At 35.4% G+C, this 27,967-nt stretch overlaps 1 protein-coding gene across 1 annotated transcript; it reads left to right on the top strand.

Moving 5' to 3' along the window:
* Positions 1 to 329: 329 nt before the first annotated feature.
* Positions 330 to 23,938, top strand: LOC131038773 (microtubule-associated protein 70-1). The gene is made up of 11 exons (XM_057971322.2): positions 330 to 1,068; positions 14,734 to 14,819; positions 15,108 to 15,173; positions 15,304 to 15,474; positions 15,606 to 15,776; positions 15,908 to 16,063; positions 16,163 to 16,309; positions 16,437 to 16,508; positions 16,652 to 17,191; positions 17,293 to 17,477; positions 23,321 to 23,938. The coding sequence occupies exons 1-11, from the start codon at positions 819 to 821 to the stop codon at positions 23,337 to 23,339; spliced, it is 1,863 nt and encodes a 620-aa protein (XP_057827305.2). The 5' UTR covers positions 330 to 818; the 3' UTR covers positions 23,340 to 23,938.
* Positions 23,939 to 27,967: the final 4,029 nt, after the last annotated feature.

Genomic DNA, 27,967 nt, shown 5'->3' with positions numbered 1-27,967 from the left:
TCATGTTTGCTTGCAAGCCATTACCTCTCCTTTTCCACCCTTTGTATATCACACAAGGGTCCCAACCAAAACTACATTAACAAAAAACATTGAATAAAATAAAAACAAGTAAATAAAAAATAAAAACAGATCATAGGAACTTGTGAAGGTTGAAGTCATTGGAAAATAGCTTTTAGTCTTTTGCTATCATTATCTTTTCGGGTGGCTTTTATTTGGCAGTCGAACATATAATTAAAAGCATTATTAGACAATAAAATATAATTATTAAATAGTAATCCAAGGTGAAAAGTGGGAGTTTAAAAGACTCTTTGCCTCCGCAGAAAGCTCGCTTTCACTCTACGGTGAAAAATTATTTTGGAGGTGAAATTATATTTATTTAAAAAAAAGGGGGAGCTGAACTTAAAAGCAGCCAAGGATTTGCAGGCTGAGTAAAATTCTAAATCATTGCGGGAGCTTTTAGAAAGGACATTCTGGTCACGAGATCGATCCGAGCTGCGGCGGCATTGGGAGATATAAAAGCGTAGTAAAAATTACGTTGTTTTGAGGTTTTAAACGACTAATTTGGACAAGAATCGCAAGAGTTAAAAAATGGCGATGATTTTAAGCTTCGAGACGGCAAAATCTTGATAGAGAAGTTCTCTGCGAGCGGTTTGAAGTGTAAAACGAGGGTTTCAGGGGCCTTATTGGCCTCATTTTGGTGGAGAAGTGAGGGTTTTGCTGTTCTTTTGTGATTTGAAGTTGCTGAGGGTTTTCATGTTTTTTGAGGCTGCGAGGCCGTGGCTTTGGATGTAATTGAGCGGATCAGACCAGCGGGAGGCATGTCGGACTCTTACAGCTTCCTTGGAGAAGATGATTATTTGCTGGAGAGTGTGTACGGCAATGGCAGGCCGCCCGTGCCGGATTCTGGTGGGCCTGTTCTTACTGCAAATTTGTCTTTTAAATCCGACGGGAAGAATAAGAAGAAACATGTGAAGCGACAAAGTATGGATGGTGATGAAATCTTGAATCTGATGCACGGCTCTGATCCGGTTAAAGTTGAGCTTAATCGCCTTGAAAATGAAGTACGAGGTAATGTTTCTGTCTAGTTACTTGTATTTTGTTATTGATCCCGTTGTTCGTGTGGCAGATTTGGCTGCATTTGCAAAATTTCCATAAATTTCGTATGTTTTTTTAGTTGCGAAAGTTTTGATTTCAAAAAATGTTTGGTCACTTTACATTGAAAAATTACGTCACTTTTGTAGGCGTTGCCTGTATAATGTATTATTAGATATTGGACGTGACACATTTTGTGGCCTCATACTCTGTTTTTTTCAATAATTGAGCGGCATTTTATTTGTTATTTTCACCAGCAAAAATTGAGTTGTATTAATTTATGTAAATATTTACATTTAGATTTGTGCGGCGTTGAAACATTCCTTTGCTTTTGGAAGCATTGCCTGTAATGTGTTACAAGATGTTTACCGTGACATCTTTCTGGACAAGCGCTGTATATCTCAATAATTGAGCAGCAGTACCTTATATAAATGTATATATATGATGTATATTTGTAAATCTGGTTGTGCTACATAGGAAAACGTGATCTTGTGGTAATAGCTTTTGGGAGAGTTTCCTGTAAAATGTGCTCATAAGTATTCGATCGAATACATTTTGCGGTGTAGAACAGTGTTTTTTACATGTTTAATATCTCGTTGCAGGATGATCTTTCAGCTTATATGCTGTGACCTAGGAGTATCTCTTATGTTAAATTCACCCATGGTTTGAATTTAGTCTTGTCCATTGGGCTATAGTGCATCCAAAATTGGAAGTAGTTATTTTACCCTATTTAACAATTAACATTCATCATGTGCACATTTTCAAGTATATAATATGTCTTCTGAGGATTTGAGCGCAGTTAACTATTATGAAAAGCCCAGATGAATTCAAGCCCCGAGCTCATCCCATTTGACTTGGTCTAGGACTGTTTTCATCTCAATAATTAAGTGGCAGTGTCTTCTAGAAATTAAGTCATCTTTTGATTTATATTTTACGCTTTTTCTTGAGCCACAGATAAAAAAGCCGTAGTTTTTGGGAGCATTTCCTTTGGACCATGCTTTTCATTTGTTCAATGTGACATATTTTGTGCCCTAGGGCTGTTTTAAAAAAAAGATATATCTTTGGGTTTAGGCATTTGCTTGAGCCACAGAGAAAAAAGCTGTAGTTTTTGGGAGTATTTCCTTTGGACTGTGCTTTTCATTTGTTCTATGTGACATATTTTGTGCCCTAGGACTCTTTTTCATAAAAACTAAGATATATCTTTGGGTGTATAGTTGTACATTTCGTTATGCCACATAAAAATATTTCAGTGTTTGGGAACATTGTTTGTATAATGTGGGTTTAGAATCTTTAGATGTTTAATGAGACAATTGTTGTGGCCTAGGACTGTGTTTTTCTCAATAAATCAGGGGCGTTTTTCTATAATCAGCTGGAAAAATTCAGAATTTTTTTGATGTATATTTATATTTCACATTATATGACAGAAAAAAACCTGATGTATCTTTATTGAAGTGTTCTCAATGATTGATTCGCATTTCTTTCTTGGAAGTGGAACTCACTCTTCAAATCCACCGAGTTTGAATGCAGTTGGGATGAAATTTCCCAAGATTAACTTTCAGAATAAAACCTTTTGTCAATGGAAGTTTTGGTGGAAAACATGGTATACTTCATTATTTCAAAGAATCATTCTACAAAAATACTAAAGTCTCATATTTCTTTTGAAATTTTTTCATGTTCTGCGGCAAACTTTAGAACTACATTTTTGATTGACATTAATACACTTGTCTTTTATTTACATTATTTTTGAATAGAGGTGAAATGATATACATAAAGGTAAACTGAAACAAAAAACACAGTACTTGGATCTTCCTTAAGAATCTGGAGCCAAGGGAGTGTCTAACTGAGATGATAAACCTGGTAGCCTGAAAAGCCAAACTATTAAAACATAAACTGCAAGTATAACTATAATCATTGTGAACTGAATATGCAATATCAGAAAAATCAATAAAGGTATCACTACCAGAGTCTGAATTTACAGCATTATAGAAACACGAATCATTGGAGATATGTTTGGAATTTTACTTATAAGGAGTTTTTTTGTAGCTTTGACTGTGGGTTTTTGGCCTGTAATATCTGTTTTAAGGTGGTTTATGTGACATTTTGTTTGTGGCTTCAAACTTTAGTTTTCAATTTTCTCAACTATTGAGTGACATCTTATTTGGATTGACTTCAAGTTTTAATTTACTAACTTTAGATGTAAAATTTTCAGAATTTCTTGAGATTAGTCTTAAGATCATACACTATCTATTGGTTTTGCTGAGTTGTTAATTTATGCACATTACATGTTTGGATACTTAAATAGTTAAAACCTATGTTAATGGGTTCATGGGTACCCAGGTGTCATACCCTCCTGGGCACCCTCTGGGAAATTTACGGAGCTTAAGATGGTCAAAAACTCTGTTTTTTTAAAATTCATTTTCTTGTTCACTGAAATGGTAATTTATGCACATTACATGTTCGGATACTTAAAAGTTAAAACCAATGTTAATGGGCCCTGGTTACCCAGGGCTATACTTGCTATGAATGGTTCCATCCAAAGGTATGTGTTCAGTATGCTCAAGGGAATTTACAGAGCTTAAGAAGGTATAAAACTATATATGTACAAAATAAAATGCAGTTAAAAAACAACATGGTTTTTGACTTTCTTAAGCTTTGTAAATTTTCTTTTCATAATTTGCCGGTTTCTGTAATCTAAAAGGCCTCCACGAATACCAGAGCACATACATTGATTTTAGAGTCATGCTGTGCCCAGCTCCCTCATTGAGAAAAGAAAGGATCTTCATGGCGGCCCAACGTTTCTGCAAAGTGGCCTGTCATTGTCATGCTTTCCCTAATATGCCTTGCCAAATCAGATTAGGTAGGGCTTGAGCCAATAGAGGAGTTGTGTGAGTGGGGATGATGTAAATAGAAAGATATGCATCAAAGAGCTACTTCAAATAGGCTTTTCAAAGTTTTAAACATAGGTTTAGATTCTATTCTTTCCAATCAAGGGAGGGAGGAATGGATTATCATTCTTTTCTTTTTACATTCACCTAATTTTTTTTGATGAGTGAGGGAACCTATTGGGTCACTCGACAACAACCATAAAATCAAAGAAACTTTGAAACAGCTAACCAAACCAATTGGCAAATCCTTTACTATAAAATCCCTGCTTTATTAACACAAACAAACACTTAGAAACTTCTATCACCAAACGAAACCTTAACTAACCCCAATTGAGGAAGGAAACACCTCAAGATTGTGCATTGATCAACCTGCTTTATGGGAAAGGAGAGCCTCCATACTCCTTTGTGAACCATCCCCAATGGAGTCCTTGGCCTCTAGATGCGACCTGTTTTGCTTCTGATTTCCTGTCATTTTGCCTGTAGTTCGAACTTATGGAACATCTAGAGTCACAAGGGGGAGACTGCGCCAATTATCCCCCTCATCATCTTCTCTATTGTTAACCACCTCAATCAAACCTTTAGAGCCCTCAAAATGAAGAATGTTACCAATTGAAGACCCATTACCATTTGCAGTGTCCTCCACAGTTTTTCTTTTCCAGGCTTTGCCTGCTGTTTTAGGGGGCCACAATTTGCTTCAGCCATTTGACTGACAGACTGCAAAATGGTTATTAACTTTTTAGATCATTGGATGGTCAAATATTTTTTCATCATTTGAATAGCCAGATCCTCATCATCTCTAAGCTGATGAGTATTAGAGTTTACATGCTGACCCCACTCAATAATCTTCCTGGCTTGCTGTACTTCTGTGACAACTTTGCCAGAGGAGGGGAAAGAATTATCCCCAAACATCGAAATATAGTCATCTGATCCCTTCTTAGTAAGAATAGGAGAAGAGGAAAAAGATTCCTTAGCATGAGCAGCCATGCAAAAACCATGGTTTTCTGAAACAAAATCTGAATCAGGTTTACCAATCTTAGGAATCCATTTTTGTCATAGCAGCAAAAGTTGTTCTCAGGAATAAATAAAAAAACCAAAAGATAAAGCTTTTTCAAAGAATTATGATTTAACTGGGAAAAATTCAGTTTATGGTTAGGATTTCTTAAAAAAATATGCAGTGAGCAATAATTGTAACAGAGTTAGAGTTAGGGTTTTGAAAAGGAAGAAAAAATAGGCTGACCTAAAAAAGGTCAAAATATCAAATTTATTGGTTTGGTGTGAGTTCAAACTTAATTGTTTCGACTGAAAAAAATCACCGCAAGTTGTGAGTTGTGATTATTCGAGATTTTTTCATGCATTTTGCTTCTTTGATTTCCACAAAGGTAATGCTGGAAAAACATTGATTTGGAAGGAGGTCACTCCATACTCTTGTGCTCTACGCGATTGCATTGGAAACATCTAAAGGACTGCCCATCAAAAGTAACGCATTGGATCCAAGAATCATTCCTAGATAAAATTCAAATTCAATGAAAATGTGGTTTAGAAATATCAGTCATCATATGAACTTTCACATTATTTAAACGAGCATCTTCCCAAGCTAGATCAATTCTAACAAAATTGCCAACCATTGTTGCTAGTAATTCAACCTGCCCTTCATTCACCATGACTAATAGAAGGCTCTAAGGATGAATCATCGAACTATCGTTAGATCTGATTGTTTATTTACTAGTTACTTCATATTTTCCAAGTTGATTGATTTATCGACAAAGAAATGATCTTGAGGGAGTCACAACCTTTCACCTTGGAAGGAATTGCAACCCTTCCCATCCAATCACTGCCCATGCTGACTTTTAATTTAATTTTAATTAAATTCGTTTGTAGTCTAAATTGCTAGCATCTCCCTATTAATTTTGGCACCACTTATTATGATATAACCAATTCGCCTGGACCATGATTTAATAGGGATTGTGATCTGATGTCATTGGTGGGGACTTGACAACCCACTGAAATTAAACTGCTCTAGTTACATTCCACTGCCCAACATCACTAGAGGATGAGCTGCCACTGCTGCCACTACTAGGAATATAAACCATACATACCCCCTTAGAATGAGCCACAAAATCTTCAATTGGCACTACCAGCTGAGGAAAATTAACTTCATAATTGACATCGGCCTTGTGAGTAGACCTAACTAAACTGCCATTCAGAGAAGGTAGAGTATATGCACAGGTGATCTCCAAGGTACCTTTGTTATTCACTAGAAGGATTTTAACCACTGCCTGAATATTAACACAGAAAGATTGGATATCCTCAAGTTGATGAGAAATTGAAAAGGATCTCTTAAGTTGTCCCCAGAAACAAATTACTTAGAAACATCATGTACCAATGATTTCAAGCTAGCCGACTGCACTTGAATAGAGAAGGAATAATCTGAAGGCAGGAAAAGCCAGAAATCTAATTCCTGTCTCTGTTATCTGTCACCTTCTCATTTAATTTTTTTTTTAAATCCTCCCGAATAGTGGCTTTGTAGCATCTAGTCTCATTCAGGCCAATACCATTCTCTGTTAACACACATTTCACTAGATACAAGGCTGTAGGGTTGGAGCTGTTAAAAATTGCCTTTAGGAGCCTATTTGAAACGACACACTTGTTTGTAAAGATCTTTGCAATTTGCTTGTGTGCCATTACACGATAGCCCAATGAACCCATTGAAGACAACACTAACATAAGCAAGTCACTTCCTAAGCTACACAATAAAGAGGAGAGCTTTACACTACAACACACCCAACATTAAACTCTGACATATAGAAACTAAATATAGCACAACTCCATAAGAAGAGCTTCACAAATGGCATGAGATGAACTCACCATACAAAGGGCATGCTAAAGATCTATCATCTCCTAAGTGATACTAAGAAATAAATAGGGGTAATCAATAAAGTTATAAATCAAGTGCTTGGAGGAGAGATGAAAAATAAAATCAAAGTAAAGTCGGTAAGGTGGAACAAGGGGAGTGCTCACCATGGAAGATCTAATTCCACAAGAGTATCCAAACCTACTCGTTAACATTATTTGCATTCTCAACAACGAATAATGGGACAAATCTGCCCCGACATTGTCTAAGGATTTAGCCACCTTGTTGTGTTCCCTATAACAATGGGCAAATAGGGGTCATCTAAAAACTTGTGTTGGAGCATATTTTGCTATTAGTTGCTTTTTTACAACTAGTTATGCTTTTTTGCTTAAGTTCACTTAGGAGTGCTTATTTTAGTTGTGCACCTAGTTTGGTTTTTATGCATCTAGTTTAGTTAGAGTTGAGCTTTATTTAGCTCCTCATGTTTGCACTTTAGTTTTCGTAAATTTAGCTCTGTTCTTTTTTTATAAGCACCTCATTATACAATTGTAATTCATCCCGTAATTCTATATTCTTTGCTTTTGAGTAATATAGCATTCATTTGTGCAACTCTTGTTTGTGAAAGGTGTTCTTGTTTGCCTTTTGATCTTGTAGGCTCGTGTTTCAAAATTCAACATGGTATTAAAGCTTTGAAAATTCAACATGGGATTAGATCTTTGAAACTTCAACATGGTATCATAGCTCTTTTTCAACATGGGATTAGAGCTTTGAAACTTCAACATGGTATCAGAGTTTTGAAACTTCAACATGATGGTATGATGAAAGAATAAGTATCCGGTAGATTACTGAGAGGGGGGGGGTGAATCGGTAAATAGAAAAACTGATAGAAACTTTCCCAATCTCAATATCAATCACACAAAGTAAACTTATCAATGAAATATCTCTGTCAAGATAAAAACTCATAAGAAAACCGGTTGACTGTTATAGCAACTTAACAATAAACAACTTTAAATTTGTAAACATCCAAATGCTTTATCATATGTCAGCAGACTTCATTTCTCAATGCTTCCGCTTATCATGCCTTATCAGAATAGTTAAGCAGTTAATCAAATCAACCATAAGATCATAACCACAAAAACATTCACCACATGACACAAGTATTTTTGACATGGAAACCCAAATGGGAAAAACCACGATGAGATGAGACTCACAAGATAACTATCTGAACTCTTCTGAAGTTCGCCCTGTTAGGAGCCAAGCCTGTTAAAGCTTTACAAAAGTCTTGTTAAGAACTGATCCTGTTAAGAATCACCCGGTTAAGGGATTGACTACAAATGCCTTGTTAGAAGCAAGTACCCTGTTAGGAGTCCTCTCGGTAGAGGATTTAAGAATCCAAGCTAATGGATCACCTTGTTAGAGGATTTGAGAAGCAACCAAGATTGTTAGAGCTTACCCGGTTAGGGGATTTCAGTTCTGCTGTAATTGTTAGAAAACAACAAGAGTTTGCTTGATCTGTCTGAATAGCACTGCACTTGCTTGATCGGATCCGTTTAAGCTTTTATCTGCCTTTACTCAAACTGCAGACTCATTATCCGGTTCGGCAACCACACACTCAACTGATTTCTGCCAACAACTTTAACAAAAAAACTTCATCGACCTTATAACAAATCAATTAGGTCGGTAACACAACAAAAACCTAATTCTCTCATAGAGATTACAAACAAGTTGGTTCAAGTATGACCATTGGATTTCATAGCAATCTCTACACATCAATCAAGAAAACCTTAACCGCTCCTTGATTACCGCTTCATCGAACTCAGTAACTTATCACGTGCTTTGTATTAGATGCAATACATTTTGCTCATTCCCTAGACAAAAACACACCAAAACATTTTGAACTTGTCTTCATACAATGACCATACGTGTCACCATCATTACCGCTCATCATTAGATCATAAACCAACATAACCAATTCAACAACCTTAATGGGTTAGGGTTTAACAAAAACAACTGGTAGGGTTTGCCGGTTACATTACATAGATAGGTTATAACCTTTTACCAGTTACCGGTTTAACTCACAAACTTACATACCGGTTTACAATGTCCTCCACAAAGTTCTTCCTACCGGTTACAAGACAATATCATCAATAACAACAATATCAGCAATATCATTACCGGTTAATTGACATCAACGACAACATAACATATCATTAATGCAATCTTCATGCAAATGCCAACACAACAACTTGCACATAGCAAGAGCTTTCAAAAAATTGGATGTTAATTAGGCCAAGAATTCTTTAACAACCCACCAATAACCACCATCAGATCTGCTTCTACAATTATTGTCTTGCATCCAACATCCTTAGCTAGAGCAAGGCCTTCTAATTGGATGCCAACCATTCATCTTCATTATTGGCATTATTACCCAAGAAAAAAGAACCACCTTTCACAAATTGGCCTTGCTCATCACAAATGACCACTCTTGCACTAGCAACCCTTGCATTACCTCTAAAAGCGCCATTAGCTTCAGAAACCAAAGGGGGGTGTTCTCCACTTTGCCTTTTTAGGACTTCTAGCTTATTAATTACTCCTTTAATGGGAATATATTTATATTGTTGTGATGATTATATATATACATACATATATGTGTATATGTGTATACATATATGTACATATACATTATTACATATGTATATATACACATGATATGGGGTTGTGGTGCATTAAGTTGATTGGCTCTAATCTACACTTGACCATCATCAATCTTAGCTAGGAGCCTTTCATCACTTTATGGGGGAGATAGATGGCTATGCTTAACCCATCATCAAACTTGGATTGGAACCTTTCATCGCCTGATTGGGGAGATAGATGACCATGCTTAAATGACTATCTATATATATATATATATATATTAAGATTGTCATATAGGGCATAGGGAATTTTAGATTTTATTGGCAACTAGATAGGTAGATGGATCTAGATGGGGGCTGTATCAAAATCCATAAAAAAGGTTGGAGGGGTTGAGTCCCTGTTCCATATAGTGGGTCGGGAACTTGTAATATTTTCGGATGAAAGAGCCCCTCTCTCCCTCTCTACAGGGCACTTAACTAGCACTTGACTACCTATATATATATCCATCTTAGGTTGAGGCTCTACCCTCTTCGAATTGTGTATATATGGTCTTGTAGATTTATACATATGTATTCTACATATTAGATGGCTGCATTTGACCAACTATATATATACACAAACTCACACATATAGAGGATTTTCTTATAGGTTGTAGGGAATTGTAGATGGTATACACAAACACATGGTCAGAGAGATCTAGATGGGGGCCATCTTAGAATCCATGTAGAGGGTTGGAGGGGTTGGGTCCCTATCCATATAGGGTGATATGGGACTTGTAACAATCGTCGACAAAAGAGCCCCTCTCCCTCTCTATGGGGCACTCAACTGCCTACAGATATATCTGGAGGGTGACTATCCACCTTAGGTTGAGGCTCACTCCTCGCCAACCTGTGCATATATAGATATATACATGTGTATAATATATATTATACGTATATAAATGTACGTGTACACACACGTGTATATGTATGACCAAACCTACTTGAACCAAACCCAGGGAAAAGAAATCACTGAAATGCTAAATTGAAACCTGAAATGGCAAAATAGCTTAAAACAGAAAAAATATTGTGGTGTAGGACTCTGTATTTCTAGTGTTTCTCCAGGTTTTTGGTGCAGGGGGAGGTGGGGATGTGGTTTCAGGGACAACAAATGTTTTTCTGGATTTTGGGGATGGTGGAGGGATGACTATCTTAAAAAATTAATATTTAAATAAATAAATAATTTTTTTTGAACAAACACATAAGTGGATCAAATACCTATGTGTAAGATGCATCGTTTGTCAATTACAGACAACTACTTGTTTAGAACATTAATTTATTTGAAACACATAAGACACTATATATACAAAGAATCAAACAAATAAGGAGTGACAGAAGAAAAAAAGGAATATGGTACAAATGCAAAAGCAATACAGTTAAGTTCTCTGTTTTATTAAAATAGATCTGCAGTTTGTTTCATTTTTCCTGAACCCAAAATAGGTAAAATTAAGTCATGTCTGCAAGAAGGTGAACCTTGATAAAGGTTGTAATCCTTGGTGACTAGGGTTTTATTTTTGCTGGTTTTTAAAACTGCAGGCCATTTGGGACCTCCTCACATCTCTAGGGACAGCAAGCATATTTGGTGAATACCTCATTTTTTTCTTTATTTGGCCAAACTCTCAAAACATCACTGTTTTCCGGGATGGGTTGAAAAACTTCACTAAACTTAGATGTAGAAGAAACAAAATTATCTCATTGTGGCTCTAATATTATGTACTGTACCTTTGTCATTTGAAATTTCGAGGAAAATGTGGATATGCTTTAATCTTCTGAGAAAACTAACTACAAAATGCTATTTTTGGAATTACCTTTTTTTATAACATCCTGCTTCAAATTAAAAAAAAATATGTTTTTCATTGACAACGATTTGTTTAGTTGTTGCAATTGATTTTTGTAGGTTTTATGAACAACCCTTGGCATTTTATGGGACATTTTTTGTGGTTTGGAACTGTATTTGTCTCAACAATTAAGTGGCATTTTTTTTGAATTTAAGATGCAAAATTATCATAAATTTTCATTTGAGTTTTGGGGACAACAATTATTTTTCTGGATTTTAGGGATTGCAGAGGAGGATGGTTATTTAAATAATGTAAAGTTAATATGTGAACTTTTTAAATATAAATAATAAAAAAAAACCTAAAATTAAGATAAACAAACTAAAAGAAGCTGAAAGTTTAAAGATTAAGTACAATAACAATTCATTGATTCCATAATTCGTCTGACAGATTGATGATTATATACTTCACATGAAACATTTTTTATATTGAGAGACCCAAAAATGAAATGCTGCATCATGCACAGTACATAGGCACATTGAACTACAAGCTCAGAAATGGTAATCATCATTGGATTGATTTCTTGGAAACAACAATGGGCATAGGTTTAAAAGTGGTTTTGGGTTAAGGGTTTTCCTTCTTTAGGGTTTTATTTGTTTTAGAATTTTTTAAATTTTTTTTTGCTGTTTTTGATGTATTTGATGTGAGAAAGGATGCCTTGAAGTCCCTGGGATGGCCAGGGGTCACCAGAAATCCCCTAAAAGAACAAAAGAAAGGGACATCCCCACTTTTTTCAAAAGAAAGGGATGTGCCCAGTCCCCTGGATGTCCAGGTAGTCACTTTGACCTGCAGCAATGTGTCCTTGTGGAACATGAGAACTTAATTGCTTGAGATTAGCTGTGTAAGATTATACACTGTATTTGTGATTTTCCTAAAATGTTAATCGATGCATATTTGTAAATTACATGTAGAAAATTTCGATAGTTTTTGTCAGGGTTGCCTGTAGATTGTGTTGTTAGATGTTTAATCTGACTGTTTTGTAGATGATGACTTCTTATTTTCAAATGAGCGACATTTTCCTTGACTGGACTTACTTTGAATTTAAATTCACTAAATTTAAATGTAGAAGTGACAAAAGTTTCTGAGATTAGCTTTAAGATCATCTGCTGTACCATGACATTTGTAGTGGCATTCTACTGTATTTTTTCCAACATTTAAGTGGCATTTTCTTTGGAGTTAAAGTTCAAATTCACAATGTTGTGATGTAGAATTCTCAGAATTTTCTGAGATTAGGTTGAACATTACTGTCTCTCTTTTATATTCGAGAGGCTAATAAACACAATTTCTGTAGTTTGTGTGAGCATTGCTTGTAGACTTTACTACTAGAATTCTAATATGGCAAATTGTGTTGCTTATGACCATGTTTTGAATCAAGATTTTAGAGGATTTCTTTTGCCGAAGGCATTTGGTAGATTTAGAAGTTGGAGTGATAGAATTTTCAGGGATAAATTTTATTATTATTATTATTTTTTTGATTTGCTAACCCTTTTGTAGGGCGACTTTTGGCTTAGGTATCATGAGGGAGGGGTATCTGTTCTTTTAAATTCATGTTAGGCTTCCATCTGTTATTGTCTATTGGTGTATGCCAATCTTGTTAATTGGATGTGGTATTTTGCCCCTTACTTGTAGTAATGCAAAGGAGGGCAGAAGTTGGAATGCACAAAAAACTAAATCCTTTGCCTTTTTTTGATGCCAATCTGTTATGTTCTAGTGAGTGGATGGAGTATATACTCCAGTTCCACTTACATGTCAATATGGCTACCTATTGAGGCAAATTTAAAGAGTTGGATATAAAATTATAAATCAAATTTGAAACTTGAAAAAAGCATTTCAAAATAAGAAAGAAATTCAAACTTAAGAGAGTTGTAGATAAAAAGTGAAAAACCTACATTCGATGGAACTTGATTTCAGGAGGCTGTAGGTGTTCGGTTGTTTGCCATGGAGTTGCCACCACTTGTGAGTATCCTTCTTCTACTTGTCAGTCACATAGAGTGGAAAGAGTTTGATCATTGGAGTTGTTCAATATCAGCAAATTCATTCGTAACTACATCCTCCACATTGAGATTAGGGAAGAGTCTAGCAAATGTTAGCTATTGCCCTTGGCTGACTTTCACATCTCTATGTGGTGCAACCATTTCCCTACAAACAAAGGGCCTTGGTGTTGTAATATTTGGAGTCAATGTAAAGGCAATAAGATACAGTTTTCCACTGCCTAAAGAGAATTTCATGTGTTCAAAGATAGTGCTCTTTCTTACTTATGATGGTATTCATCTTCTCAATCATTGAATTGATGCCATCGTATAACTCTCCACGTATGACTTATCCATCCCTGTAATATAGGACATACTTATCATAGGCTAGGTGAAACCATGAAGATATGCCACATGATCCCACCAAGTGTTATTTATGATCGTTGACTTAACATTTTTCATTCTCACTGTTGAATTGCCTGCATTACAGACTTGAGTTGGCAGATGACCATGCTGGGCAATGCCTCCTGCAACTTCACAAGTCACTTCGAGACAATTTTGTTGAGGCAGATTGGTTCTCAAGAACCTAATCAAAAAAAATAAAAAATTACAAGCAAAGAAAAAAAGATACTTTAGTTTGGAAAAATTAATTACTGAAGTCAAACATAACACTGTAAATTGTTTCACTTATCTTCAGCAGCTCCAATTTAGAGAATATTCCAAATGTCATGTTACATGTGGTGGTTGGTGATGAACATTTGGATCTCTTTGGCCTTGGCATACACTTGTTTGATCCAATCAATTTTTTTGTCCAACATTTTATAATATTAGGTTTAGTGAGTGGACAACACAAGGGGGCCAAAGATGTGTGAATAGTGTGCCTCAACTAATAAACCAACTGCACTGCAATTTTTTGCATTGCCCTTTGTGAACTGGACAATGTTTTTAGACCCACCTTACTCAGTGGCTCATATATGATTGTTTGAAATAGGTTCACAGAGAAATTCCAAAGTTTTTGGCTGTTCCTGTTGGCCTTAGTGTGTACTAGATGGTTAATGATATGTGTTGTTGTGTACAGTGGCAGTTTTATCAAAAGGCTGAGCATTATTTTCAATGGCAAAAGGAGTCTCTGCTGTTTTATCTGTACATGACTTCAAATTCAGTACATTGAGATGCATGACTGACAGAATTTTCTAACTTAGTTCTCATATTATATGCTGTGGTTATTTTTTGTTGTTGTTCGGAGCTTCAATGTAATATACTAAAACATTAATATGCCTGAATTTTCAGTAATTCAAATCAGAAAAGTGCCTTATTTTGTGATTAGGCTTGTTTGCTCTTGTTTTTTGTACTTCCTTCACTGTCCATACCTTATTTTTGTGATTAAGCTTGTTTGCTCTTGTTTTTTGTACTTCCTTCACTGTACAGATAAGGATAGAGAATTAGGTGAAGCACAAGCTGAAATTAAGGCATTGAAGTTGTCAGAGCGTGCAAGGGAGAAGGCAGTGGAAGAGGTATTTCACTTAATTGGGGCTTGCTTCTTCTGTGTGATTGTGTGGTATCTCTGTTTTTTTTTAATATTGAACATAACATCTTTGAATTGTATTTTATTTGGCTCTCTGATGGACTGTTATGCAAATTGTACTGTATTGACTGAAACTTGTAGGAAGATGTATCCACTGTAGGGACTTAACTCTCATCAATAAGTAATTCAGCTTGATATGATACCTTTTTGGCATATCATAGCCTGATATGTCTTAATTTGATTTCACCATTTATTATGTGGCATTCCTGCTTTCCAGCTTACAGAGGAGCTGAATAAGTTGGATGAGAAACTGAAGGCTAATGAGATCCTCCTTGAAAATAAGGTATCCCTTTAGGATGAACTTTTAAATTTGGTTCTTTCACTTTTGTCCTGGTCTGCAGTTATATGGAATTTTAGCCTTTGAGTATCAGTTACGAATGCTAATTAATTTATATGATTTGCTGTCACCCCAGAACCTTGAAATAAAGAAAATTAATGATGAGAAGAAAGCTGCATTGGCTGCACAATTTGCTGCAGAAGCCACTCTCAGAAGAGTGCATGCTGCTCAAAAGGATGATGACATGCCGCCGATTGAAGCTATTCTTGCTCCACTGGAGGCAGAACTCAAACTTCACCGGCAAGAGGTACTGCTTATGGAAATGAACTGTTCTTTCTTTGGTTCTTTAGCTTTCTTTATTAGCATGATGTTGGCCTTTATTTAGTTCTTGAATATTTCAACCGAGTTTGTTAGTGCTAAACTAGATCTTTCATGCAGATTGCAAAGTTACAGGAAGATAACAGGGCATTGGAACGACTTACAAAATCAAAAGAGGCAGCATTGCTTGATGCAGAGCGGACGGTTCAAATTGCTCTGGCAAAAGCTTCTATGGTTGATGATCTTCAAAATAGAAACCAAGAACTGATGAAACAAATAGAAATTTGTCAGGTAATGCATTAGGTTCTTTGTGGTTTACTATCCTTATCAAAATATTACATGTATTGAATTTGAATTCCAATGAATTCTTCCTGGATTTGTTATTGAATTTCTTGAATTGAAGTTTGGTTATTTTATGGCAGGAAGAGAACAAAATTCTGGACAAAATATACCGCCAGAAAGTGGCAGAGGTTGAGAAGCTGAGTCAAACTGTGAGAGAGCTAGAGGAAGAAATTCTTGCTAGGGGTGCTGCTGCAAATGCTGTGCGTGATTATCAGCGGAAAGTTCATGAAATCAATGTAATAAACTTGGCAGAATTTGGTTCTCAAGTTGCTTTGTGTAAATTGTTCTGCATTTCACGATTTAGTATGCTGTCTTACCTGTCGCATATCTCCCAGGAAGAAAAGAAGACGCTGAATCAAGAGCTGGCACGCGCAAAGGTCAGTGCAAATAGAGTTGCAGTTGTTGTTGCAAATGAATGGAAAGATGGCAATGATAAAGTAATGCCTGTAAAGCAGTGGCTTGAAGAACGACGGATCATGCAGGTCAGTCATCACATTTATTTACAATTTGTTTTTCAGGTTTGAAGAACTGCATTTTGATCTTGGAAGTAGGTTTGTATTTGTAAGCATTTCGTTTACCCATTTAGAATGGACTACTTTGTCTCTGCAGGGTGAAATGCAGCAGCTTCGGGACAAGTTAGCCATTGCTGAACGAACAGCTAGGTCTGAGGCACAGCTCAAAGTAAAAACTTCTGATCTTGGATTGTCAGCTGCTTACTGTGTCTTTTTACTTGATAAAGTTTTTTTGTCATTGTTCTATTTTAATTTTTAATTGTTTTTATGTGTAACTTATGCATATGGTTTTACTTTATGTTGACCATTTAGGAGAAATTTCAATTACGACTAAAAGTTGTGGAAGAGGGGTTAAGGTCCTCTTCAAATGGCACTGTTCGCTCTGAGGCAAGAAGTAGCAGCAATGGCCGTGCACGGCGCCAATCGCTTGGGGGTGCTGAAATTGCTCCTAGAATAACTGCAAATGGATTAGGATCCAAGAAACCATCATTGTCCCAACTGAGGTCCTCAGTATTGAGCAATACAACTACAGTCCTAAAAAATGCAAAGGGAACTTCAAGATCTTTTGATGGTGGCAGATCATTTGATGGCAGTCGATCTGTAGATAGGAACAAGCCTTTAGCAAATGGAAATGAGGACCACCATTCAACTGAAAAAAATCCTGGAGATAGTGATTCACAAGATACATGGAAGGAAATTTCAGAAAAAAAACCTCCAGAATTTGTCGAAGTTGGTCAAGATGATACTGTATCAGGCTTGTTGTATGATACGTTGCAGAAGGAGGTGATAGTGTTGAGAAAAGCGAGCTATGAAAAGGATCAGAGTCTCAAGGACAAGGATGATGCGATTGAGGTGTGCTATCTTGTTAATCTCTTATAGATTGCAGTTTTGATTTCTGCTTCACTCTTCTTGCACTGCTGTGGATTTAGCGTTTAACTTTGTGTTGCATTCAGATGTTATCAAAGAAAGTAGAGACTTTAAACAAAGCATTAGAGGTGGAGGGGAAGAAAATGCGTAGGGAAATGGCTATTATGGAAAAGGAGATAGCTGCAATGCGCCTTGACAAGGAACATGATCAACGAGCAAGACGTCTGAGTAATTCCAAGACTGTAAATAACTCTCACCTGCTTTCTGGAAGGTAAATTTCTCTCATTTTGTTGTGTTGTGTCATACATTGTTCTCCTTAGAGCACAAACCTATACGTTTTGTATTTTTTCATACTTTTGAATTGTTAGACTTACCATATATTTTTTCCTATTTCCATGTTGCAAACACTCTCATCCATAGCTGCATAACTTATGGAAAGGCATGGTAAATTTTGTCTGCTTTAGAACTGCTTGGAAGATATGCTATTTAGTTTTATGTAAGAAATAAATAGCAGGAGATTATGGCTTTATTGGGTAGCAGTCAATTAGACTTTTATTATAATGTTATACCATCATCCTGGTGACATTTTCGGATGATTTGATCTAACCTACAAAGAAACCTTGTCTTCTTATGCTTCTAGTTGTGAAGACTTGTAAAAGATATTTTTTCAAAGATATGAATGGATTCTGCAAATTAATATGATTGCTAGTTTTTCATTTTTATAGTCCATAACATTTTTACGCACTGAACTCCTTATGGAATAACATGTCATTAGGCAAGACTGAGAAAGCTCATGTCCAGGAATTGCCGTTTCCCATATGTAAATTTCTATGGGATTATGGATATAAGTTACTAGTTTCTGACTCTTCTATCTAAAGAAATAACACAGATTTCAACCTTTAATATCCTCATTTGTTTTGGGTAAATGAGACCTGGGCAGTGTGATCCCTATTGCAATGACCAAGAGGGTAGAATTCGATAGCATTATACTTGATTATTGCTCTAGGGTATGTGGTTGAATTGTCTGCTGTTGTGCATTGTGCTTGGTCTCTTGCCTCTGACACTGCTAGTGCCAATACTTTCTTCTTCCCTTTCTAAATTTTTTATTTGCCTTGTCATAATTTTTCTGAACCAAATCTATTCTGGGTTGCCTCTTTTTTCTCTTTTGCTACTCTTTTTCTAGATGACAATTATTGGCATCTTGTCATATTTTGATGCTGGTTGGTGCCTGTCCAACCTTGCTCAATGCGCGTTTATATTTCTGTGAGAAGATTTATTGAACTTTGGAAGAAGAAAATTAGATTTTGATTACATATAAATACATAGTTAAATCAAATATAGAAAACAAAATGTTTTCTAAGACCATATCAGTGCTTCTGGTTAATTTGCTAACTCTAGGTATTACATTTCTATGGTTAATCATGTAGGATATCAGACTTCGTGTTTACTTCATGTTAAAGATATTAGTTAGTATATAGTTAAATAGTTTAGTATCAGCTGCAATATGAGCTTTTGGTTTTCATCAAACTTAATAAAAATTAATATTTGAATTTCTAAATTGCAACAAATAAAAATATCTTAAACAAACTGAAAGAAGCTGAAATTAAAAGAAGGCAGAGTTCTGATTTTGCAATGAGTGTCCATTGTTTTGCATGGTTGTGTGTTGACTTTATATATTTAATTCAATAAAATAAATGCAGATTTCTGGATATTTTCATTATAATCTATGTTACCGAGTTCGGCAAAACACCCCACATACCTGTCCGGGGTCAATATGGGTCTGGGTCTGGATTTGTCTGGGTCCCATCCAGCAAATCGCCCAGCAAAAATCACAATCACCCAGCAAAAATTGCTGCAGAACATTCACAGGAATATCTTGAGAATAGATTTTGTGCATTCTCTGCTCACCAAATCCACGGACCCAAGGATAAAAAATCGCCTACTGTCCACTATTTAATATAATACAAATTATTATATTTTATATTGGAATGTTTTTTAAAATATTTTTTTGTTACTTAATTTTAAAATTTTTGCTGTATCCTCGTACTTGCAATTGTATCCTGTACCCACACTTGTACTTGAATTGACAACTTAGATTATGATTTGTTATATATACAAACATAAGAGAAATTTAATGCAAGAAGTACGTATAAACAAAATGAAACAGCCATTTATCTAATAGTATATACCAAGTTACTGGTTTGGGTTCGGTAAACATAAGAGAAATTTAATGCAAGAAGTACGTATAAACAAAATGAAACAGCCATTTATCTAATAGTATATACCAAGTTACTGGTTTGGGTTCGGGTGTGTTAGCATGGCAAAACAATTTTTAGGGTTGGGTTCATTTTGGGTGTGCCCATACAAAAACACATAAAAATCTGAAATCATAAATATATACATATTTGCAGTCTAAAAACAGGAGTAAACTTAAGAATATCACATATCATGCGTATAATAAACAAAACTGCCAAAAAATCTAAAAATACTACTTCAATATCAATTTGTCAAATTTGATTGTCATGATAGATATTCATTGTTGAGTATTGAAATAATAAAATTATCCATCAGCACTATATGGGTATTCATAAAGTTCAACATCATCATCATCATCATCATCATCATCATCATCCCCATCATTGACATTAGATTATGTACGTGTAGGTGGATTTGAAGAACCACAAGGAGTACAGTGCCACTGTTATCACACTAAAAGTATGCTGGCAATCCGACTCCTCCAAAAATGCTGTTTGTTGGGCAGTGGTAGCATCCAAGTCAGCTTGCTCTGGTTTTACACCCCACACTATCGTTACCCATTGTAGCAATTTTGTTTGTGCAGAATAAGGTGCAAGTTGGAGTGCATGTACACTTAGCTCTTGTTGCCAATTGGTTGCACTTTATTGATTGAATAAAGGAGTATGTACTCCAATTAGATTGAGATTCAGATGAAATATATGTTTTCAAAATGAGATAAATGTGTATGTTTTTGTGTTGCAGTTTTTTTAGGGTGAATTTTAGGTTTAGGGTTGATTTTTTTATGTTGGCTGGTCAATATAGGAGGTCAAATAAGAGAAAAAAAGGTTCAAAAAAATGTTTGTGGTGCCTTGTTCTCCTTGGGTTTGCTTGAGTATGCTCTACAGCATACCCGGGTCAGGGTGTGCTTGGGGGAAATCTGTTGGATTCCATAGGGCAACTAAACAAGAACCTGGATTGGGTACATACTGATCCAGATTTGGCTCATTTTCTGAGCAAACTGGTAACTTAGATCTCACATACACCTTACCAAGTTTTTTCGTGTGTATTTATCCATGGTTTTGCACTCATGTTTTGAATTATTATTGACAGTGGAATGTTATCTCTGGGATGCTTCACCTACCCTTTATATATATATCGGTAACTCATACGCCTTTACCAAGTTTTCTTCTGCACTGGAATTTTTATCTCTGGGATGCTTCACCCACTCATTTGAGAACAAATATTAATTCTGATTTTCAGAGAGCTGTTTTGAATTCTTATCTGCACTGGAATGTTATCTCTGGGTATGCTTCACCTACTCATTTAATAACAAATATTAACTCTGATTTTCAGAGAGCTGCCTCAATAACTCCACTCCTGCGTCAATAAATATATATATATATATATATATATATACTCTGATTTTCAGAGAGCTGCGTCAATAACTCCACTCCTGCCTCAATAAACTTAAACCACCTGGAGGAGGACAAATGAGGGGCCAGGTTTTGAACAGCCGACCTCCAACTGACAATTCACTCAGTGTAAGTCTGTCTACTGGCCAGACCCGATAACAAGTTTGATGTTGATTAACTGTTCTTTTCAATGTTGCCACATAGACACTTGTGTATAAATTTATTGTATTTTCATAAGATCAGCTGTATAGGGCTTTCTGAATGGAATAGCTTGCATTTGTTACTGTGCAGTACAATCTATCTTATTTTGTAATAGTTAAAAATAAATAATTATTTCCTATATTATTTAAGAAATCAGAAGATTATCATGGGTGCATCATCACGTGGCTTCATTTCTCCAATTCAATAATGGATGATTGCCTTCCAGTCTCATCAGTTGCACCTCCATAAGACATAATGGTCTGCTATGTATTTATTTATAAATTTTTCCTTAGAAGATATGGAATTATAGACAATTTTAGGGGTTTCTTTGCGTGGTGGTTTTAGATTTTCTCTAAGTCTTTAATTTCGTAAAATATTTTGGGCTGTCAAAAAAGATAGGTCTCACTCTGGACTATTGGGATGCCAAGGCGGCTCCTCTTAAGTTTCCTGTTTTAGGGGATGTCTCCCTCTTTTCACAATGTTTGGGGATGTGGAGGAGACACGAAGTACCTGGGATATCTCAGGCATTCTGGGCAGCCTGATAGCCCTAGGGACACATCCTTGTGTATGCTGGATATTACATTATTCTGTTGTGGACATGCTATATCCCATTTTCACAGGAAGGCCGGAATTTCGTTTCATCTTAACATGTAATACACCCTACTTACAGTGGCAAAGTAAAGATGAAGCACCAAGTTGCTTTTGATGTAACTTGATCTTTAGCAACCATTTCCTGACATGCTGTCATCAACATGCCCTTTTTTGGGAAACACTTTCAAGTGACTCCTACTCGTTATGTGCTGAGATAAGTTGCTGGTTAGGGTTTGGTTATGGGTTCACCATATGTAGTTTCTTTTCCCTGGGTTCTGTGCAACTGTGTGTGTTTATGTATAGTATTAAAATACATAAAAAATATTCATAATTATGCAACAAAATAAAATACTCAAGAACCACCTTTGACGGAAAATGAAAATAAAGGGTTCTAAAAAAGCAGAAGGCATTAGCTAAAAACAAAAGAACAAAAATGGTGCATTCTAAGAATAGTGTATGATTTGTTTAAAAGGGTGATTGAGTGAGAAGGTTGTGTAGTTGGAAAGATAAGGAAGTAATGTAGCCAGAAAGGAAGGGACAAGCAGCTCACAACAATCCTTCTTGTCACATTCATTCATCCACTCTGTCCTTTGGTAGAGGATGATCTGATTGAAATTCCAAAAAATCGTGAGTTTGAAACATGACACACGTGAAATTCACATTGTCATTCAAATTGACCTTCACTCTGGTGCCGTGGATGGTCAGTAATTAGACAGCAAATCACAGCTCTTTAATCCTGCTTTGAATTGTCCATCCATTATTTTGTATGTAGGCAATCAACCTTCTGATTAGGTGGGCATTGACAACTATAGCAGATAAGGGGAAAAGCTTATTACAGGCATCATGGTAATCAACTGTAGTTTCAATTGCTTTTTGGCTGGCTTGTGGAGATGAAGTGACATAATAAGGGGTTTGAGCATTCTGAATCTTTCTGGCCATGCTTCAAATGCCACATTAAAAAATGCTATGGAAAATCAAAGACTTACACCCTAGGATTGACTTAGAGGGAACCTGGGGTGCTTGGGCAGATCCTGGGTGAACCAGGCTTGTCACAGCCCTGATCCAGATCCTGGAACCATATTTACCCAGTTCATCAGCTGTTTCTGCCAAATCTGGCTTCATAGGGATGCTGAGACACTTTCCTTTAAGGTAATAATTTTCTAGTAGCGGGGCTTTTGCCATGTCCTTAATTTGAGTTGTCTTCTTGTCGAGAATTATTTTTCAAAAGCGCAACAAATTTATAATTAGTCTTTCTGCTATATTTTAAGGAGACGTGTACGTGTTTCATACTGGTTTCTATTCTAAATGTTTGTTCTGTGAAGTCTTGTTTTTGTTCAACATTTTTGAAGTGAAAATTGAATAAACAGAAATCTTCATGCCACGGGAATGGGATTGCTTACTTTTCTTGTTTCCATTCTCAAAACATAAGTTGGCATAAGGCATGCTATTTATTTTTCATACCTATCTTTTCAGAACATGATTTTAAATAATTCATGTTCAGTCTTGGGAAACAAGTCTTCGGTTTTCTCCTTTAACAGAATTTAATGACTTTTATATGCATATATAGGTGTATTTATGGTTGTACAGAAAATGACCATTGGTCATTTTCACGTTGATCTTTACTTTGTTGTATCTACAAACACAATGGAATTCATTTTTGCATTATGTTTTGCAGGAGTGCAAGAAATTCGTAACTCTACAATGAGGACCATCTTTGGAGTTACTCAGGATTCACTTCCCTTTCAACAAATGTTAATTTTGCACATGTGGTGCTAGATGGACTCTACTTACTGCATCAGATTGTGCAGCTTTCAACATGGTTGCGAATTTTCATGTTCAAAGAGATTACTAAGTCTCAGTTTGCCTAGCATTACACAATTTATTATATTCATGTGTATGCTTCCCAGCTATGGTGTGGCAATGGCATTACAGGAAAGATCAAGCTACTTCTGGCTTTTGTAGATGAAAAAATATTCATGGAAGGGTACCTAACGTCATGTATACGGGGCACATTGCTGATGCTAATTGAGGTGGAGGAGAGAGTTTGGTTGTTTTGTATTTTTGTGTTATGTTGATTGGCAACATATCACAATCCACTAGTAGATTGTAGGTATGAAGGTGTTGTGGTTGTGTGCTGCATTTAACGTGTCTACTCAAAAGAGTTGTAGAATTTGAGTGCTTTAGATTTATAATGGGATGTTAAATATTGAGACATCAGTTCTGTGAATAATTGTTCAGTTGTAATTTGATCTGTTTTACCAATCATTTCTAATGGAGTTGTATTCATCACGTTTCTTATTGTTTGAATGCAACTTTGCTTCTTGCGTTTGATTACTCTATCTAAAGCATGGACGTTTGTCAATGCACGTTCTATACAAGTATTGACCGATATACATCCGTATGCTAGGGTGTTTTCTATTTTGAATAGAAAGGATCCTTTGTGGCAATGGTTGCATTAATTGTGCTTCTAGCAAACTGTTTGCATTTTGGATCAAGAAGTTCTTTTTAGCGTTTCATCTTATATTCAATATGATTATTCTTAAACCAGATTAAGAAAAACTTTCTTAGGTTCAATTGTTACGTTTCCCAGCCTAAGTAAGTTTAATGTAAAGTGAAAATTGCTCAGTGTCAAATGTTTAATGTTGAAAAACTTGCTTAGTGCCAATTGACATGTTTCCCAAATATATATCCTCAGAAATTGAGCCCTATACAAAGTTTTTTTGTGCTCGCTAAACAAAAATATATATCCTCAGAAATTTAGCCCTATACAAAGGTTTTTTGTGCTTATTAAACAAAATATATATCCTCAGAAATTTAGCCCTATACAAAGGTTTTTTGTGCTTGTTAAACAAAATATATATCCTCAGAAATTTAACCCTGCACAAAGTTGTTGCTATGTAAGCAATGCCAGACAAGCTTACAAGTAATATCAACTTTCCTGCCTGGGTTGCCATAAAGTGAGTGATCTTTCGCATTAGACAAATGTTGGGGATTACTAAACAAAGGGATCCAGGGAAGTGCAGTAGAGAACTTTCTGTTTTGTATATATCCTGACACGGTCTGCCTCGAGTAATATAGATGTGATAATTATTGTGTCCTGATAGGGTGACAAGCATACAAGTTGATAGCAGTTCTTATTTCTTTTCTGTTAGGAAGTGATTAAAAATATGACAACGAACGTGGTCATTACGCTCATTCGCAGATAGCACAGTTGGATTACGTTAGTCGTGGAGACATCAAGTATTTTATAAGAAGATATGTTATTCTACGGAGATGAGAATATTTTACGTAATTTGGACCCAGCGGCAGTGATAAGTTGATTTTGATAGGCACTTTTTGTGATGTGCATTGACTGTGGGGTATAACATTTTGCATAGTGTCGTTTTAGAGTTACTTTTTCTGCCTATTGTGGAATTTGTAGCGCAACATGTTGACCATGGATTGTCAAGGAGTAATTTACGAAGCATTTGATGCTCATATTGGAGAAAATTGAAAGAAGCGAAGAAACGAAGGAAAATGGTTACTGGCCATGATAAACATTTTGCAATGTTGATGTTTTGAGAGACATTTTTATCTTTACCGTTGGAAAATGTGTTGACTTAGAATTTGCAAAGATTGATTTGGAGTCTAAGCGGAGGTCTCCATACTGCTGCTTAGCTTATCTTGGCTAGCAGCAGTTGATCAATTTTGAGTAGCAATTTGTGAAGCAAGTGGTTATATTGATACTAAAATCGCTGCTTATTTTTATGCAATTCTCGTAAATTATTTTTGTGAATGAAATTATTAGTAATATTTTTGCAAATAAAATTTGTAGGCAAAATTGTAAGCAAACAACAAGGAGAGGAAAAAAAAATGGTGAAGTCACATGTCAACTTTTTTAATAAACAACCATTGCTTATTTCTAGCCTCCCTTTTTTTTTTAAACTTATTTTCAATTTTTAATCAGCTGCTGTACTACTAAAATAGGGGAAGATTTCAGTTTATTTTTTTTCTCCTAATTAAAATTTTACATGGGAACATTTCGATATTCAGAAGCAGTTGCATGGGAACATGGAATAAGAAAGGAGAAATCTGAAACATTATCTCGACTAGAGTTGAAAAATAAAGGATAATGACATTTAGACATTATAAACATTTTGTGTAATGTTGATGTTTTGAAAGGCTTCCTAACATTAACCTAAAAATGAGGATGATGGTAAGCGATTTCTTAAAATTATTAGCTTAGAAGCTAAGCCATTGGTAATCATAATAGATCGTAGGTATCATAATGGTTGCATGATCTATTGCATTGTTAACATGTCTCAAAAATTTCCCTTAATTGGGGAAATATAATTGTTTTAGTTAAAAAAATGTAGATTAGTGCTTTCTACAAAAACACATTTGGCTAGATGATAGGAGGGTAGTGATTTTTGTATAAGTTAAATGTGAGGCTATTTAGGCCATAAGAAATTGATAAAGGTGAATGTAATATTTGATGCTTCTATATGTACTTTACATGAAACACATCAAAACTTTCATAATTATACATTCTTTGTTTAATTAAATGTGATGAGCTTTGTGGTAAGTTGTATAGGTTTTTTATAATAGAGATTTGGGTTCAAGTCTTTAGGTTTTATATGACATGTTTGTTCATATGATTAAACTTGAATTGTACAAACTATTACATCTAATTGGGTGAAGTTATTCCAACAGATGAAAGTAAGGGTGACGCTGTTCTTCCAATAGATGAAACTAAGCGCAAGGTTTGGGTGAAATGAAAATAACCTAATTTTTTTTTAATTGTAACCATTTAAATTAAAGAATAACACAAATATAATATTAATAAATAGGAAAATAAAATAAGCTTTTCATTTGTGTTATCTATCTTATATTTATAAATTGTCGTGTAATTAAATCAAGTTAAAAATTATGAAAGAAACACAATGCAATAAAATAGCTAGTCTAATGCTTGGTTTTATAGGCTTCTAGTCTTTAAAAAAATCCTTTTTCAAATGTTATAAAGGATTGTTTTTAATTAGATAAAATGGGAAATACAAATCTATCTTAAATGTGGTTGCTTTATATATGTAAATTTTCATGTAATTTAAACCAACTAAAAAATTTATTAAAGGGGCAATGAAATAAGATAGCTATTTTAATGCTTAGTTTTATAGGCTTAGCTATTCTTAATATATGATTTTTGTTCAAATGCTATGAGGGATTGTTTTTAATTACATAAATGAGAAACAAGGGTCCCAACTCTTTTACAAAGCAAGTGTAGGTTGAGAAGAACAACCAAACACATGGTAAAATAAAATCAAAACATCAAAGTTGACCACTAAATTATTGATAATTACAACTAGTCACATCATGTCATGGGGAAAGACACAATACAACTAAACAACACCAAACCTATAACTAGCAAATCTCAAACCTTGACCCTAGTGTGGGATTGAGATACATGCTTTGAAAGACCTTTCTTTTGTCTTTGGACAATGGTCTAAGAAACATCATCATCTAGATTGTTAGAATGAGGATCTAGAGGGGAATTCCTCTCTAAGACCTCATTTGAGGGCAACATAACAAAGGAGCATTTGGTTAGAGAAGCTGACTACCTAATAGGAATTGCAACAATTGCTAGGGCAAGATCATCATGCAACATCGACGGTAAAGGGCCCGTTACCCCACCAACAACTTCAGGCATAAAAGCCTTCGAAGTAGACTCTTCTAGGGCCACACCATGTCCCACCACAAGGAGACCCATTAGGAACATTATGTTATAAGTAAATTTATTATTTCTTTTAAAATAATTTGTATTTAAATCCCACATGGCTTGTATAAGGTAAAAAATTACATACCTTGTAATTTTGATATTATAAATTATCTTTATTTTAGTGTCCATTATTATAACATGTACTAAAATCACTTTAATCTAACTTCAACATTTTCTTTCATCAATTTGTTTTTGATTTAAAAAACAATGTTAACTAGGGCGCTGACCCTTTACATAGCCAAAAGACTATCAAAAATTAAACAAAAGCCCAAAGGTGGCAAACAGACCAAGCAAGGGCACAAACCCCAAACAAACAAAGGTAGACAGGCCAAACAAACTGTCAAACCTGCAACAACCCAGCCCATCTCAAGAGTGGGGAGAAACACCCAGAACTTGACGAAGGGGGGGGTTGGGAAAGGGGAGCAGATTTTCCCTTCCGCTTGCGACAAACAACTGTCCAGGCAACAGTGTCATTAGGAACATTCAAAGAAAAATCAAGCGGGGAGGACCCCACAGAGTTACTGCCAGATTACTGCAAGACAACAATAGACTATTGTTGTAGAACAACAA

Source organism: Cryptomeria japonica, chromosome 8 (assembly GCF_030272615.1).
Source record: "Cryptomeria japonica chromosome 8, Sugi_1.0, whole genome shotgun sequence".
Classification (NCBI taxonomy): domain Eukaryota; kingdom Viridiplantae; phylum Streptophyta; class Pinopsida; order Cupressales; family Cupressaceae; genus Cryptomeria; species Cryptomeria japonica.
This window is presented reverse-complemented; position numbering and strand designations above follow the sequence as displayed.